Source organism: Phyllostomus hastatus, unplaced genomic scaffold (assembly GCF_019186645.2).
Source record: "Phyllostomus hastatus isolate PE091 unplaced genomic scaffold, TTU_PhHast_1.1 phas_scaffold_385, whole genome shotgun sequence".
Taxonomy (NCBI): Eukaryota; Metazoa; Chordata; class Mammalia; order Chiroptera; family Phyllostomidae; genus Phyllostomus; species Phyllostomus hastatus.
Window position 1 is genome coordinate 5,143,419 of NW_025334026.1, and position 12,096 is coordinate 5,155,514.

Here is a 12,096-nt window from a genome sequence, read left to right on the forward strand (position 1 = left end):
TTCACGTCTCCACCTGCCAAGCAGTCTTTGTGCGCACAGATGATCCCCGACCGCAAACACCAGGGCGCGGAGCGTGCTCCATTCAGCAGCCTCGTGCTGCTTCCCACACGGAAGGCAGGATCTCAGGACCCCCAAATCTTCCTCACCCGACCCCACTCCCTCGATTCTGGGTGGGCGGGCCCATCCGGCCCACCCTCACCCAAAGCTCCTATGCATTTCTGCCCCCGCCTCTTTTTCTCTGCCGCGGGAACTGTGCCCCTACCCCACTCCTGCCGTAGTGGGGGTCCGTACTCCCTGTTTGCCCCCATCCCCTTCTTTTCCCTCCTCCTTTTTCTTCCCTCTCTCCACCTCTAGGCCCCGCCTCTTTCCACCTCGGCCCGCGTCCCCCCAGGCCGTTCTCGGTCACACGCCCCCCCCCCCGCCCCTCCGGGAGAGGAGTGTGGGGAGGGGGAGCCCCGCGGGCTAGGCACCCCCACCGTCCCTGCGTGCCATCCCCCGAGCGCGCGCGCCGGCGCCCCCCTCCGCGGCCTCCCGCTCCCCGCCTCCCCGCCTTCCCCTCCTCCTGGTGACGTCCGGGTCTCTGCCCGTCTGAAAACTCCGCGCCGCGGCGGTGGAGGCGGCGGCAGCGGCGGCGGAGGAGGAGGAGGAGGAACAGCGGTGAGCCCGGGCGGCGGCGGCGGCGGCGGCGGCGGCGGCAGCGGCCCGAGCGAGAGCCCGAGTGGCGGCCAGCGGCCGCAAGAGCCACGGGCTGCGCGGGGGCGGCCCGGAGCGCCCCAGGTCCCCGCGTCCCGCTCGTCCGCCGCGCTCCGAAGATGGTGGCGGCGCCGTGCGCCCGGAGGCTGGCCCGGCGCTCGCACTCGGCGCTGCTCGCGGCACTCACCGTGCTGCTGCTGCAGACGCTGGTCGTGTGGAATTTCAGCAGCCTCGACTCTGGGGCTGGGGAGCGCCTCGGGGGCGCAGCGGTCGGCGGCGCCGAACAGCCGCCTCCGGCCCCGGCCCCGCGCCGCGAGCGCCGGGACCTGCCCGCGGAGCCGGCTGCAGCCCGAAGAGGAGGCGGCGGCGGCAGCCGTGGAGGACGGGGGCCCCCAGCGCGGGCACGGGGAGGCGGCGCCGGAGAACCCTGGGCACAGCAGCCGGCCAGCCGGGGGGCACTGCCCGCGCGGGCTCTGGTAAGATGCCCCTTCGGCTTGCGTCCCGGAGGGAGGAAGGAAGGGAACCAAGCAGCCCTGGCCCCACGCCCCCCAGTCCTTGAGCCCTGGTCATCAGACTGGGACTCCTCAAGCTCGCTGGCACCACATCCCTTTTCCCTGGAAGTCAGGGTGGGGACCTTGCCAAGGCTTAGGGGCCGGGGGCTGCCCCATCTTGAGTCTGAGGACTGCCCCCTTGGGGTCTGGGGAAGTTATCTCCAGAGGAGGCGCTTTGGGGGTTACAGGAGCTGGCTGGGTGCCTGTTCCCCGTCACTCGTTATGGGCGCTCCTACTTGCTTTAGGCATGTAGGTGGTTGGTGCCTCAAACCCTGTCTGAGTGAGTGGATGGTGCCCGGGATCGTCAGCCGCTGCTCATGGGTGATTCTCGCAGCATCTCTGGTTTTTACCGAGCTGGGTGTAGACAACTCAGTGCCTGGCTTGCTGCCTCATTTCTTTGCCCTGGACTGAAAGGGGGTCTGGGATCGGTGTCCCAAGTCTCCAGCCTTGTGCCTGAATCAGGACTCAGTGTGGGGTGTGTGGTCTTAGTTTGGGTCTTACTCCCATCTCTGCATGTCTGACTCCTGCCTTTACCTTCTCAGCCTCTAACCTTGCCCTTTCCTTGTGCCCTATCTGACTTTCCTCACCCTGCTCTCCAGTGTCAGGGCATGGCCCCTTCTTTTAGGTGGTGTCTCTGGCTCTCTGTGTTGTGGGTAGCTGATTCCTGTCGCCAGCTGTGTCCCACCACGCCATCATGACGTGGGCTGCTGTGGGTTTTCTGTGCTCTCCTTGGTCCCTGCTCTGAAACTCTTCCTTCCGCAGATCTTTTGGGGTCATCTGGGTGTCTTCCTACTGTCCTCAACTCCAGGGGTGCCTTTCATACCTCCTTTGGGCTGCTTTACTGAGTTCACTGAACTCGGAGCTCTCAGAACTGGAGGTCAGAGTCCCCAGTTCTGGGCCAGAGTCTCAGTGCTGATGCCTGCGTCTGTCTTAAGGCATAAGGAGTGCTGTGTGTCTGTCTTTATCTTCATCGTGCCACTTGATTACTGGAAATCTAACTCTTGGAGGACATTGAACAACAGGGATAGTTATAGGATCCCTAGACACTGAACACATGTCTCTGTCGTTTGTCACTTCGGGAGCCTTTCCTGAAGGCTGCCTTCAGACACTGTGATGCTTGTTGATCTGCTAAACTTCTTTGGCGTCCAGGTGACCCTCTTTGCTAGAGTGCAGCTTTTTGTGCCGCTAGGCTGGTGGTGTGATGGCATGTCATGTTGCTGGTGGCTGGTCTGTGTGTGTAGCAGGGAGCCCTCTTCCCCTCCTTTTGGGGGGAGGACAATGGATTGAGATTCCTGATGGAGAACCAGAACATTTCCAATGACCTGCAGCCTCTTTTTTGCAGCAAGGGGTACTCTCAAACTCTGCCTTTGAACTCCAAGAGTGGATAGTGATGTGTTTGGGCAAAAATGCAATTAGAAGTTCTTCCTGGATTCAGAGCCTTACTGGGAGGTGGGCGGGAGGGGTTCAGGTCATGCACTGCTGGTCCCACATGGGAACACTTGTAGGACTAGCATGGGGTTTACTTTATCCTTGGCATCTTAAGTTCAGACCTTCCTCCGGAGGTGCCTTTGGGTGTAAATATCACCTGTTGAAACTTGTAGAGAGGAAGAAGGAGGCCTGACTGTCCAGGTTCTTCCTGGGTCTCTGACATTTGAGTACTCTGTCCACCTCTCCACTTTGTGCATTTAGTTCAGTGTCTTATTCTCTCACCTCCCAGCTCAGCCACAGAGAGGTTTGCAGTTGGGAAGGTAGGTGAGAGTGTGCTATTCTTCCTTTTTTATTCCATTTGGAATGCCAGTTGAAGTAGCAAAGTTGCTTTGCTTTTCTGAAACTCTGTTTTTCTCTGCAATTCAGTTACTGTCACCTATCCATATCTCCCCGTGTCTCAATTTCTTCACCTCCCGATACAGATAGGTACATGTTTTTTTTTTTTCTTTTTTCTCCCTCCCCCTTCTTCATAATTGCCTACCATGCTATTTGTGTCCCTGTTGTGTCTCCGGGATTTGTATTTTATGTTTGTGTCTTCTCTTTTCTCTTTCCTACCTCCCCTACCACCACACACACACCATGCACGTACCCCTCTGTCCTGCTAGATCCTGAAATCACAGTGCTGACTTGCTGGGTGGGGCCAGGAGTCTGTCCTCCTGTCCGTGTGTCCTTCCCACCCCCCAGCCCCTGCCCTTCCATAGAGCTCAAGGAGACCAGAAGGGGGCAGGCTGTTCCCAAAGTCTGGTGTTGCCTGAGCTTGGGTTGCAGCTAGGAGAGGACCAGGCCATTTCTCAAGCCACTGAGGTCCTTGCAAAATGCAGACCCTGCTGGAGCTGCTGGCATGGTGCTTTGATGCTGGATTCAGGACAGGGACATTGAAAAAAAAAATTCCCTGTGATTTTCCAGATGGCTCTTGTGAAGAGCTGGTGAGGCACATTCTTGGGAGATGGTCCTTAATCTCTGCTCTGTTGAGGTCTGGGGGTGGGGTGGGGTGGGCAGTTTATAGAAGGAATCTGTGGCCCTGGTGGTGGTGGTGGGTGTGTTCCAAAGAGTGTCAGACAGGCACTGAGCACAGAGCATTTTCTGAAGCAGATCTTGCTGCTTCCTTGTGTCCACCTTTCCCCAGCTTCTGCATGTGTACATTCTATGTTTGAGGAGCTGCACCCCAGTCGAAGGACCTGATTTTATTTTTGGTGCATTTTAAGAAGCCGAGAGGAAACACTCAGTTTCCCAAACAGACCTACCTAGTCAGATTAGTCTGAGAGGGTGAGGATGGTGCCAAGATGGGCACAGCCCTAAAAGATTTATAAGGTCCCCTTTTCCTTTCAGCCTCTTTCAAAGCTCTTAAATATTAGAATTATTGGCTGGGTTGTAGCTGAGTTTTATGGCTGTGACACTGATTTTTTTCCTTGGGTTTCCAATAAGCTGTGGATTTTACTGTCATCTCAGAATTTAAGAAATGGATGGGCTCACTTATAAAGAGAGGAGGACACTAGTAAACGATCATACTACAGGTTCTGAATAGATTGGGAGAAAATGAAGGAGAACTGTGTGTGTTAAAGTAAGGACTGTTCATTTTCTTTCCCTTTGCTGCCAGTGATCCTTGAGAAGTCCTCACATGTATTGCTTGTGCCCTTTGATAAACTGTTACTCAGTAAGTTTCATTTAAGAAACCTAATTTTTATTACCCTTGCACACACACACACACACACACTTAAAGGAAACAGGGTCTTGGTATTGTCTGATCCCTTTGAAATGTTGATTTTTCAGCAGAAATTCCGCATGCTTCACATTACTCAGATAACTCAGGATGTTTTCCGACACTGGAAGTGACTTTGAAAAACTGGTTTGCTGTGTCCAGAGTGCCTCCTGTTCTAACAGCCTTAGAGGTGTTGCTTTTCTTTCTATCCAAATGTTTGGAGACCACAGAGAACAGAGGGTATTTTATTGATGGTTTCTTTTTTCACACTTTGAATGGAGTTTTATTTTGCTTGAGCAATGCATTACACTTTGTATACAGAAATATGCATCATTGAACAATATTTATCTTACTGCAAATGTTGCCATCTGCTTAATCACATACTGGAAAATGTTAAATAAAATAGGTAAATAAAAGGAGGAATAATTATACACACAGGTATATATGTTTTGTATATCTACAGTATGTGTGTGTATATATAATGTATATTCAGGGTGAGGCAAAAATAGGTTTACAGTTGTGAGTATGTAAAATACAGTTTATTCTTGTATTATTATGTATTAATTATCGTATTATTTCTCATACAAACAACTGTAAACCTACTTTTTCCTCACCTTGTATATAGGTACTTTCCACTCAGTCTCTCTGCACTTAGACTTTCTCTGTGGTTAACAAATTCTTTTAAAAAACATCTTCCAGAAGGTTGAATGACAAAATACTTATTACTGTTATGCAAATAGAAAGCCAAAACATAAGTTCCTGTTTGCTGGGAATTGTCCAGTTTTGATCCCTGGTCATAACAGAGAAGAAAATTTGGTGTGTTGAGCTAGAGTAGATACTTGACATCATTTTGGGGGGGAGAGAGAGAGAGAGAGAGAGAGAGAGAAGGAGTTTGTGTGTGGTGTGCCCATGCCTGTGTGTTTTCCAGAAAATGAAATATCCGTTAGAATATCTCTGCAGCAAGGGTCTGCCCCCCACCTCTGCCCCTCCCCCACCCCTCCCCCCCAGCCCCCAGAGCTGTATGTGATCGGTGGGCAGTAAATCTGTGTGCAGAGACTAAAGTGGGCGGAGCCAGTGTGATCGACTGTGTGGGGTGAAGACTGACCTTCTCCGTCTTTTGGTTAATACTGCCCTAAGACTTGTCACTTGTGGTAACTCTCCTTTTTCTCCCTTTCTTTCTGCTCACTTTTATTGACCCTGCTCCCATTCTATCAGAAACAAAGAGAAAATACTTTGGGAAAAATAATAAACACAAACTCAGCCCCAGCAAAACCCAACTTTAAAGCAAGGGCTGTGGGAACAGGAGAGAAAGTTGCAGGAAATGTGTGCCAGGCCTTAGCACCATCGAGAGAGAAGTTGGTAAAGAGTCGTTGGGTCTGACATACCCGGGTTCAAGTTCCAGCTCTGCTCTTGGACCCATTAGTGCCTCTGAAAATCAAGGCCACCTCGGAAGGTTGTGTGAGGATGAAATGTAACAACACTCATGGACTGATTCGTGCCTGGCACATAATTAAATGCTCAAATGTGAGCTGTTGTTCTTTAAAAAAGAAACCCTTAGCATGTTTGAAAATAAGCAGGGCTTTTTTTTTTTTTGCAATTAGCATCCATTTTCCCAGGCCAAGTAAAGGTGGAGAGAAATCCAAGGAAGAAGGAAACGTATATCCTGTTGTGTCACCCTCAGAGCAGGATGGAATGTGCTAGGGGAAGGGCTGCTGTCATTTATTGAGTGCCAGCTGTATGCTAGGCATCCTGTAGGTATTTTGCATACATTGTGCTCATCCCCCACCAAAAAAAAAATTCAGGATGGAAGAATGTGTTACCCAACTCATACAAAGTTGAAACTAAGAGCATTTGGCTAGAAATTGCTGGTCTTATGATGTTGATTGTGTGGCAGGAATAAGGGGGGCTTTGCAGATAATTACATCACTGCCTCAATGACTCTTCCCAACTCTGTGTGTTAGAACCGTTGTTGTCCCCATTTCACAGGTGAAGAAACTGAGGTTTGGGGAGGGGAAGCAGCCTGCTCACTAAGAGTATGATGCTGGGGAGGAGCAGGACCCAGTTCTGCCTCCATTCCAATTGATGGACAGGTTTCTGAGCTCCTTGGCTGTACAGCCAAATCATTCCTGAAAATCTTCATATGCATTTACTTATTTCTTCTTGCAGATTCCTAAAAATGTACCAACCCAAAAAGAAGAGCAGATATGCAATTTTTATTGAATCAGACCCTTAAATAGTGTGATAGATAGAAGGGTAATAATAACATGAATGGCAATAATAATCCTTATATAGCAGTTACAATGTGCCAGGCACTGTTTTAGGTCCTTTGTGTATGTTAATTCGTTTATTATTTCAAGCATGTACTAATTGTAGTTTCAATAGCCAACAGGTCATGGTGCTTAATACAAACAGAACCTGTTCTCGGTGTTTTACAAATATTAACTTATTTAAACCTCGAGTTACAGTGAGGAAACGGAGGCAGAGGGAGCTTAAGCAGTCTTCCCAAGGTCTAGTTACAACTGGCAGAGCTGGGATTTGAACCGAGGCAGTCTGTGCGCTTAACCACTCTACTCCACAACATTCCTCTTAAAAGCATCTTGCAAAGGTCCTCAACCCTGGAATCAAAACTCGTTTAAGGAGGCACATAAGTAGTTGGCTCGGGCACAATGCCCAGCACCAAGGACAGCCCCAGTGATCCCCAGAGAAGAAAGCCTCCCACTGTAGTGAAACACACAACGCATCCTAGGGAATAATTGAACTGCCAAGTTGGCTGGAGGGAAGTGTTTTGAATGCAGCTTTCTCTAGGCAGGGGAGGAGGAGGAGAAGATTCTGTGCAAAGGTCCTTGGCCAGTGGAAACAGCCTTTTGTTCATCCTCATCAGGCTTCCTGCTGCGCCACTCTGTGGTTCTTTCCGGCAGAGCCCACGACTTGCCCCCTAGAGACTGGTCGAAGCAGGGCGGTATCTCTGAGTCTGATGGTCTTGTGGACGCTCCTTCCGCCTGCAACAGAAACTACCCGTTTGCCCGCAGATACTCATCAGGTTGTGCCCCTCTGATCCCTGTGGTTAGGGCTGCCCCTCCCCTGTTGGAAACCAGAGGCATTACCAAGCAGGTGACAGGGAAGGGGCAGGGTGAGTGTCACCTTAACCCCTTCAACACTGTAGTGGGCAGGGAGGCAGGCACCCAAACACCCAGCCAGTTGGGGAAGAATGTCCCCTAAGGGCATTCTTGAGTCTTTTAGGGGGAAGCCTTCCCTCTTTAGGGCCCTCAGAAGGCCAAACAAACAAACAAACAAACAACCTAATTTGTTCTGTTTCAGGTCTGGTTTGCCCAGCCAGGTGACTGCTGGCTTATCAGGGCATCTAATCCAGGCTCCTGTGTCATGACGCTAATGACAAGCATTTCTTCTCCCTGGAAATCCTTTGCTGTAATCCTGGGCCTCAAGGCACATTGTTTAAGCCTAAGGGAGTCAAATATATGGGGTGGAGAGGTTGCTGCAAAGGTCCCCCATTGGGGCACAGACACTGTAAACTGTGACACGAATAAATGACGAGGAGGAGAAAGAGGATTCCTCTTTACCAGAAAGACATGATCTCATGGAATTCTTACAACATCCTGCATGATAAGGGCTATTAGTCTCATCTCTATTTTACTGATTATAAAGAATAAAAATTAAGGCAATAAGTTGGATGAAAGGTAAACAGCTGAGAAGTAACCAGACTAGGAATTCAAGGTTGGTGGTGACGCCAAAGCCTGCATCCTCAGTTCAGAGTCAGTCAGTCCTTTGCCCCTTGCCCCTTCTTGCTTCACCTCCCTCATAACTGTTCGTGCAGACAGGCACACACCCATCTACCCATGTGTCCCTGCATCCATCCATCCGCCCATCTGCCACTCCAGCATTAGAGCGCACCAGGCACTGTGCTCAGCACTGGAACTGCCTCTGTGGACAGGGACCTGTGCTCCCTGCTCTCAGGAAGGACCAGGCCAGCAGGCAAGGGTTAGGGCTGCTGCTAATAAATGGCCTGTTGTCAGAGAGGATTCTTTCACTTCCTACCCCAGTTCACTGCTGATCCTCATGGTGGCCTCTTGGGCAAAGAGGAAGGTGTCCTCTGGACAGGTGGGGGCCAGGTGTGATTCAGGGCCTGGAAGCCTTTAAGTGTCCCACCACCCCAAAACTGGTGGACACCTGTCCTGAACTGCTGCACTCATGGAGTTCAAACTCCTTTTTTCTTTTTTTCAGTAAATAAAAAAGCCCAGAGATGAGCAATGAGCTGTTGGAGGTTTGCAGGGGAGTAGGTGGCCAGATGCTGATGTTCAGTTTGGGGAGCAGAACTCTGACTGACCTCAGAGGTTCACAGCCTGGCTCTGCCATTCCTACCATGCTGCCGGTGAGGGCCTGTGAGGAGGCACAGCTCTGGTTCATGGTCAGTGTCCCATCTTCTTTCCTGATGCAGCCTCACCATGAGAGAGCTTTGCTGCAGGAGGGGCCCTCAGATTCCTGGCTCGTGGGGAGGTTGTGTTTGGCCTGCACAGTGTACTAAAATAGAAAGGCATTGAAATGTAGGGATTAGGATGTGCTATATAACACGATGTGGATTTTTTAAATGTCTTTAAAAAGCCACGAGATCTGGTAGTACTGGGTCCACATTCTGTCTCTTTGTCCACTGGACAAGCCAAGGCGGGGCTTCCCCGAGACCTTCCAGGGCCCCCCACCCCAATGTCTCCTCTTTCACCCACGATACTTGACTGGCCCTTCTGGGCTGTGGAGTTGGCAACCTCTGTTTGGAAGAGCTTCGTGTTCACTGTGACAAGCTAAAATAAGTACCTGTGGTCACCTTTCAGTTATCCCCGTGTGGTTTATTCACAGCACTTATTTACCTCAACTGCCTTTGCCTTCCCATGGGCACGATGGAGGTTTCCTTCCCACCCTTGCTGTTGGCATCTACCCAGAATATGCAAATTCTTATGAGCATTAAGCTGTTGCGGAGGCAACATCTGCAACTAAAATAGAATCAATTCTATAATCAAATTCTACAATTTGGTAAACTGATTTCCCTTTTGTTGGGGTGAGTGTAAGATGCTATTTCAAATCATCCACCTTCCCCTTTCTGTGCTCCCCACAGCCTTGCCCCCCATGAATGTGGGTTGGGACGTTCAGAGTAGTCAGAGAGTAGCAGGGCCGGTGGCAGGATGGAACGTTATGGAGCACCTGGGGTGGGTGCTGACTCTGTCAGGGATAAACTGGCAGTTCTATTGGATGATGTGAACAGGCCCACCATCCTCACCAGCTTGTGAGGATGTAATTCAATAAACAGATGAGAAAGCACCTTGAGGCTCAGAAAACCCACGTGTCAGACAGGATCTGTCTTAGAGCAGAAGAAAGTGAAAGGTTCATACCAGCTGGCAGTGCTGCCCTCCCCTGGCCTTGGAGTCCTTAGGGACAAGGAGCGAATGAATGAGGAAAATCCAGGAGCAGTTTCCTACCCACTCATCCATGTGCCCGTTAATTCAACAGATAGAGGATGAGGGCCTGCGGGGGGCCAGACGCTGTGTGCGGACTGGGGTTGGTGGTGGGGGGGCAAGCAAGACAGCAGTGCCTTTGCCCTCGTGGCTATGGTCTGGGAGTAGGATGACCCCCCAAACAAAAACAGACAAGAACATTTTAAAAAGTCAAATTGTCACAAATGTAGTGACAGAAACTTGGGATACTGAGAGAAATTAAGAGGCCACGTGTGAGAATTCATTTTAAATTGGGTGGATTGATTGTATTTATTTCTGGTGGAGCACTTATTTTGGACAGACACCTTCTGCCGGCGTTGTTCCAGGCTGACCCCGGGGACCCGACGCAGTGGCCGCTGGGGGTGCCACGTGGGCACCCAGGCTTCGGTGGAGCCGCTCTCACTGCAGAGTTTCTGTTCCTGCTGCACGGCACTCACTCGTTTTTAAAATCGTGCACACTTTTAATGATTTTTAAAACCAAAATAGACTATACACGCAAAAGTGCCCATTATTGATGAGTCTTGAGGAACCAAACCCATCCAGGTAACCCGCACCCAGACCGGGAAGCAGAGCATCCACAGCGCCCCAGCCGCCCCGGCTTGCTGGGGGAACTTTCTTTTTCAGACGTGTGATCACTGTCTAGTTCTTTGAGTGTATACTAGGGAAACTATATAAATATAACCAGACAGTTCAAGTGACAACATTAGAGCTCTTATTGCCTGCTTTATGTGGGTAGCTTGGCATTTAAGGAAAAGTTAGTTAACATGATGAAAACACATAGATTATACTCTGAAACCCTAATTCTCATCTTAATTCTGACCTTAACTTGGGTGGTGAATGATGGTCAAGGAGGTCATGGAATGACTAAGATTTGGCCAGTGGTGGCTTAACCATTTTAAAGATGCCCTGCTCCTGGGGAACATTTTGTAAGGTATGTGATTGTCTAACCATGACGCTGTATACCTGAAACTAATACAAAATAATATTAAATGTAAACCATACTGGAGGAATATTTTAAAAACGGCAATAAATAAATAAATAAACAAATAAATAAATAAATAAAAACACCCTGCTTCTCTGGGAAACAGCCATGCTGCTTTGTTCTGAAGTTCAAGTGGAAAGGATTTAAGGTAGACATTAGGAGGGACTGTGCTCTAGGTCCGTTTGAGGGGCGTCCACTGTGTGGGCCCTGTCTGATGTCCTCGGCTGCTGTCTGTGCCGCTCCTACAGTTATGGGGCTCCCCAGGCCCAATTTCTGGACTTGGGTTTAGACCCTTTGTGAGCATCTCTTCATTTGTTTCCTAGTGAGTCTTTGCACCAGAGTCGCTCACATGTTGAACACGGAGTCACGTGTGATGAGTAAGTCCCCAAGCGGGCCCGAACGTCTGCATTAACTTAACCCTGAACCCAGACTCTCTCTCGTACTCGGAACCAGGATAACAGAACTTCGGCACAACTCCAACAGCAATTTGAAAGGGCAGCAGAGACAACTAATTATTTTATAATGAGCAAGGGGGAAAGCAATAAAAACAGAGCCCAAGGATGGCACCGTAATTTTGCAAAGTCTTAACAGGCAACCAGACTCATGTTAATAAAATAAACAAATGTTTTTGGTGATGAGGAGCCGACATATACATTATTTAAGGATAGTATTAAAACCAAATTAGATGGATCAAATCATATAGTGGTTACCTCATTAAGCCTCTTTTTCTTTGGGGACATGGAAAATTCACTCTCTATTTTTCTTCTTTCCTTGTGAAGTGGGGCTTTATTAATTGGAGATGTAATGGGAAATACCTCTCTTTTTTTTCTAGACAGTGACTGTTTTCTGTTTATTTTTTAATGCAGGACCATGCTTTGCAGGTGTTCTCTTTGAAATAAAAGCCTTTTCATTGTCTCTCTTTCTCTCTCTCTCTTTTCTCCCCAGCTCAGAAGGGGCAGCTGTTACAAAAGACACTAACAAAGAACCAACCGCATTTGCTTGTCATCAGGCATTACAGAAGTTTCCTTCCTGATGCACACTGCCCTCATTACCTGCTCTTTCTCCTATTTTTGTTGAATAATAGTTGTTGAACTGTTACCTCCAATTCCCTCTTGTTTAGAAGATGAGGTGATGACAGAGAACAAGGTGGGGATGACTTCAGGGAAGGTGTTAAGAGTGAATCTG

At 49.5% G+C, this 12,096-nt stretch overlaps 1 protein-coding gene across 1 annotated transcript in view; it reads left to right on the forward strand.

Annotated features, from left to right (window-relative positions):
• Window positions 1-648: 648 nt before the first annotated feature.
• XYLT1 (xylosyltransferase 1) overlaps window positions 649-12,096 on the forward strand; it is a 302,100-nt gene continuing 290,652 nt past the window's right edge. Inside the window, exon 1 of the mRNA XM_045819421.1 lies at window positions 649-1,169. Within this exon, the coding sequence (XP_045675377.1) occupies window positions 813-1,169 (357 nt within the window). The 5' untranslated portion in view covers window positions 649-812. The remainder of the gene's footprint in view (window positions 1,170-12,096) is intronic.